Source organism: Pavona decussata, unplaced genomic scaffold (genome assembly GCF_977016875.1).
Source record: "Pavona decussata unplaced genomic scaffold, jaPavDecu1.1 SCAFFOLD_21, whole genome shotgun sequence".
Lineage (NCBI taxonomy): Eukaryota > Metazoa > Cnidaria > Anthozoa > Scleractinia > Agariciidae > Pavona > Pavona decussata.
Window position 1 is genome coordinate 6,298,299 of NW_028145444.1, and position 5,714 is coordinate 6,304,012.

The following is a 5,714-nucleotide window of genomic DNA, read 5'->3' on the forward strand; positions in this document are numbered from 1 at the left end:
TCTGTAAATGAAACTGCTTCTGCGGAAATATATTTCCTCTGAATTACAGGCGACCTTATTTCAGTAAAATGTTTGTTTTAATGTTCACTGCCGGAAGAACGTACAGAGAACAGATGTTTCCTAATTGAGCCACTTAAAGCTTTTGAAACTTGTTAAAAAGTCTGCGCACAAACGGTACGTCGTTTGTTAATTAAACCCAAAAAGTACTGTTGGTCAATAAAATTTGAATTTTTTTGAAAAAAAAAAATTATTTTTGGCACTAACACAAATTTATATTTGGAGTTTTATTTAGCGGGTTAACTACAGTCGCGCCGTCTACGAGGGTAGACTTACCTGAAAACTTGTTTGCAAACCCAGAAGAACTTGGACTGGGCTGCTAGTGAAACCCTAGTACTAAGGTTACACCACCCCATTGTAAATAGGCACTAAGGAAAAGTATGGCGGATCTAGCCTTTAATAACTCTAGATCTCTTCCCGTGATGTTCTATGGATTCAGTTGTGTACACGTATCCACCTCAATACTTGAAATACACGATAAGGCAGCTCTATGGGATACACATATGATATACGTACGTAGAAGCTGGCGAAGACATCGCCGATACGACGTACGGTATAAACGGAAGCACGAAACATTGTCAAGCTAACGTAACTTGTTAGTTTGTCTCCTCGGCGACCGCAAACTTGGATTTAAAATTTTGGTGCCAAAATTCACTGCGCCTGCAGTGCTTGTGCTTATCGCGCGTGTAAACCAGCTTCATTAGCTTATACCTATGCGCATGCTTGTGGCAGTTAGTGAAAACCAACGTATATAGTTACATGTAACGATTTTTCCGACCGCTCTTTTCTGAAAGCATTAGAATTATAAATCAGCCCCCACCCCTCACCATACCCCCCATGAAAAAACAATTATATATATACGGCTATGGTTTGTCGTAAAAAATAACTTTTCTACGATGTTTTAAAAGGGAGGTGGGGGAGAGATAAACTAATGTCTCCCCCACCTCCCTTGAAATGGTCGTTTCAACGTAATAAAAATTTTGCACTTTGGGCGTAACTTTAGCCTCTTTAAAGCGAGGCTTGGTGTAAAGCTTCTGATATGAAAATTTAATAACAGCAAAAGCTTGCCAGTGACAAGAAGTAAATGAGTACTTTTGTGTAGTCGCAAACGTAACGATTACAGTCATTTAATAGATATGTGGAATTCCCGCGAAAATGAGCCAACATTTTTTCCTCTTGTTTTGGATTTTTTGTTTCAGTTTTCTCTTCTCCACGATAGCCAACTCGTTCAAATGACATGCATGAAAACGATTGACGATGACCAGTCTTTTTTTTTTTAACTCGCGAAGAAAATTTAGCGGCTTATGATGTTACTTATGCGAGGGTAGAACCTTATGCGAGGTTCTGTTATTATCATCTTTTCTCTTTCACTTCATCCTCACAACTTTTTTTTGAAAAGCAGAAACAGCAGCTACTAATGATCGCCAGCCTAAACGTTCTTAAAATATCTTTCAAAGTATCCTGGTATTCCGTATGCTTAAACGCATAAATAAACGGATCGCACGCGCTGTGCAGATAAATTGCCCAGAAAGACAGCTGCCCTAGAAAATCGGAAAAATGTCCCAAATCATAGGTTGTGAGTACTAAAAATACGAAAAATGGAGTCCGGCAAACTAAAAATGTCAAAAACACAACTGACATAGTCATAAACAGCTTTGTTTCCAAGGTAACGGGGGCGCCCTCCACGGGCGCTGGTGATATTGATGACGTAACTGCACTGCAGGAGTGGTGTTTGTGTAGTGCGCGCAAAATACTGACATAACTGAAGAGCATGAAAAAACAGGGAAATAAATATCCACAGAACATTAAAGTAATGTTGTATGAGATTTCCGCGTGTTTTGTCGTGTGATAATATTCACAGTTGAAAATGGTTGAGGTGAATTCGTAGCGACCCCAATACACTATGGGACCCGTCGCAAGGAATACGGAAATTGCCCATGCGCAAAGCACCATTACGAGGCAACGGAAGTTTGTAAGGGATTTGTTCATTGGGAGCACTACGGAGACGTACTGATACACACAGAGGGAACAGATGATAAGGACGCTGGCCATGGAGAAGAGGATGTTGATGAAGCCATTGAAATAGCAGAATGGTTTGCCAATAGTCTGAAATAGAGGTGAAAAATACTTGTCAATAAGTGATATCTTTTTGAGGAGCAGATGTCAATCATTGCTCACATCCTCCACCGCCCACTCGATTATCATGCAACAGAGTGACCACTACCTCGTTCCCTTAACCTGCAACCAAAATCAAGTTTTGAACACAGGAGCCCTTAGATAGGACGACTAGCACTAAAATGTACACTAACGCGATGCCGCATTTGTCATTAAGAAAGAAAAGCTACTGAATTGCAAAGGAAGGTGAGGTTTTAAGGCGAGGGGCTAAACTTGTTACTTGCTGCCAGGTGCACTTTGTCTCTTATCAGTACAGTCAACTTCTCAAAAGTTATCGAATAAACTATTAGCCAAACGCCGATTTATCGACGATTTTGGTCATTCTCCCATAAATTCGATTAGTTCGAAACGGAGTATCGTTTATAACGAACTCCCCGATACAACGAACACGTTTTCCCAGGCCTTTTGCACTTTGTTATATCGGGATTCCACTGCATTATTTTATGCAATACGGACCCTAAACATCGCCTTCACGGACAAATTTGATAACCAACTGTTACAGCCGTGAAAAACTTAAAGTTTGCCAAACACAAGGATGGCAATATCTGGCCTAAAGGGCCCTTAACCAGAGACGACGACGACGCCAACGAAAACGAAACTTTACATTCGCGTTTTCGGAAAAAAATTCGTGACGATTTTGACTCTTTAGTTTGTTAATGTGGTCGAAATTTCCAGCAAGAAAGAGAAAGGAAAATTAGTCATCACACATTCACGTTCACCATAAAACCTTGAATGTGGTGATTTCCCACACCCACGTTGTTTGGTAGACGGGACGGGAAAGAAATGTACCAAAGTGTATAACGCACGTGAAGGGCCAGTGTTCTGCTAATTAAAACCATTGTTTTCTGACGGTCTCGTTGCCGTCGTCGTTGTAAGGGGTCCCTAATATCCGTGATATACCAGCGTTAATATCATGGGTGACCATATACTTCTTAATTTTGGCGCGAAATATCATTTTACATGCGAAATTACAAAATTGCTATGGCAACGTTTCAAAAACACGATTGTGAGCGTAATTTGTCAACCATAATATTAAAAGGTAATCAAATGGTATACTTGTGAAATTGGGAAATAATTTCATTTGGGTTTTGTCAAATTAAAAGTCTATTAATTTCCCCAAGCCTGACAAAACGTACGTGAAATTATTCCTAATCTCACTTGTGACCATTTGATTACTCATCCAAACACAACAGAGGATCAGTAAGAAAGCATTACCTGTTCATGAAAGAGAACCGTCGCCACTGCAAACGGCATACAGGACGCAGACATACCGACATCAGCAATGGCTAAGTTCACTAGCAACAGGTGCAGCTGACTCCTCATGGAACGATTCCAAAATACTACGAGACAAACGGCGATGTTACCAAGGATACCGACCAGTGTGGTGATACCCAGTAATATACCTATGATAAGAACGATGCCGGATATGGCCATTTTGGCTCATGAAGTTAAATTCAGCTTCGTGTGTCCTCTGGGTCAAATCGATGTCTTGGATCTTTAGAATTGTTCCAGTTTAAACGGTGACTTCCGCTCAGGAAAACGAATATCGAGGTGAAATCGTGATAAAACTGCTGGTCATCGGAGTGCAAGAACACTTTCAAGTTTCTCTTTTTAAGACAAGCCACGACTTTTCTGAAGTGCTTCAAACTGTTGATTTAGTTTGTTTATGAAATCCTGAAACTTTATCTTTCAAATGAAATGGTTCAAAGCCGCAAGTTTTGATGAGTGTACGTTTATCGATTTCTCCGTGCGGTCCAAGTATGGCGCATATGACGCACGAATAGATGATTTTCAGTTACAATTTAGCAACTAAAGGCAGATTTAATTTTCACAGCCTCTTGTTGCTCAGTGAGAAGTTCTTAGCTGTAGAAATTCTCCTCCCCTTTAGTCAATAACAAAGCCGGTTTATCATCTCAGCGATGTCAAAGTCAAATTAGAGGCACACTGTTTGCCGTTCAAATTCCAGCCGATGTTTCGTTGTCAAACGTTCTGCAGTTAAATCCAACTTTAGGCGGATAATAAATCACTTGAAATTGATCGCGAATAATTGAACTCCGTGTCCTGTAAAATTAACGCGCGACAGTGTTGAAGTTGGTGCTGTGAAGCGATCAAGAAACGTTTATGATCTTGTCAAGTTACACGCCACAACGACGCTTTTCAGGCCTTTATCTTTGCTTACTCTTGCATCTCCGTGGAATCCAAGTAGAATTGTACAAGCGCCAACATTATTTAACTTGTTGTGCATTTTCTCTTGGCTTGATTGTATTCGTTTTGCTCGAACAGTGTCTTGAACTAGGTTACCGATGGTGGAATTGTTTTTAACTGAGGTGGGGACCTACCTGTGCCACCTGCCATCACTAATTGTCATTTAAACTGGTCGTTGGCCTTTATCAACAAAAGACCAAATAAAAAACTGTTGTTTTTCTTTGTCAGTCAAACCTGCGCAGTCAAACGGCAAATCCAAGTTAGGCTGTGTAAACTTAATTAAAGGGCTCCACAGACGAAGCAAATTGTTATCGACATCTATTAGTGTTCGGAAATTCATTTTCACACACGAACAGTGTTAATTGGTTGTCGATAACCTTTGTTTTGAGGGAGCCTGGAAATTTCATTGTAATACGCATGTGTACATTCATATAGTCCGTGCTGGTTTTTGGACATAAAATTCAATGAGTATTCAGGGAGTATTAAAGCACTAAACATTGATTTTTATTAAGGAGTATTCAAAGCAAGTTTACTATTGTCTTGCACTAGGTTTCGAAATGGTTTCATTGGTCAATAGCAATTTTAAAAAAGGTTCTCCCGGATATAATCTGTTTCTGATTTTGAAATCTGCGCTCAATCCCTAAATTAGTTTGATACAATCCTACATTATTTCCCATCCAAACAATAATTCAAGGAGTTTTCATTATTTTCAAGCACTTTCAGCAAAAATTCTTCTTTTCCAGGGCTTTTCAAGCGCCCTTGAAATCTAAAATTAAATTCCAGGGCTTTTTAAGGACTTTAAGGAGTAGCACGAACCCTGACATTGCACAGAAAATGGCTAAAGAGAGTTTAGTAACCGATGGGAGAGTTACAGACGGGAGAAAGTGAGATGCCGATAACAAAACTGCTGTGTTTGTTATCGACAACTACAGCAGTTTTCCTTTTGATAGGAAAACTACCTTCGCCATCTCGAGAACCGGAGGTCTGTTACACAGGCGCTACTTTACTTGGGGGATCTTTCGGGGGCGCAAGGATTCACTTGGGAGCCTTGTGATCACTGTGTCTTCTGTTTTCCTGCCAAAACTGAAGCCGAAAGCGCCTGAGAAAGAGATGCACCGGAAGTGGACACCATTGAGTACAGTACCCTAATAAAACTGCCGCATAAATACCTCCGGGGTCTCCAGTTAATTGGGAAGTGCGAACGGAATCCAAAACAACAACAACAAAAAAAAACAAAAAAAAAAAAACAAAAAAAAAAAACTCGACACGGGAAGCCA

General features: G+C 40.2%; 1 protein-coding gene across 1 annotated transcript; it reads right to left on the reverse strand.

The window, feature by feature from the left end:
* Nucleotides 1-1,335: 1,335 nt before the first annotated feature.
* LOC146486480 (high-affinity lysophosphatidic acid receptor-like) lies at nucleotides 1,336-4,572 on the reverse strand. Its single transcript, XM_085096363.1, has 2 exons — nucleotides 3,448-4,572; nucleotides 1,336-2,163 (listed from the first exon to the last, which is right to left on the reverse strand). Exons 1-2 carry the CDS (start codon nucleotides 3,664-3,666, stop codon nucleotides 1,411-1,413), a joined length of 972 nt encoding a protein of 323 aa, XP_084952489.1. The 5' UTR covers nucleotides 3,667-4,572; the 3' UTR covers nucleotides 1,336-1,410.
* Nucleotides 4,573-5,714: the final 1,142 nt, after the last annotated feature.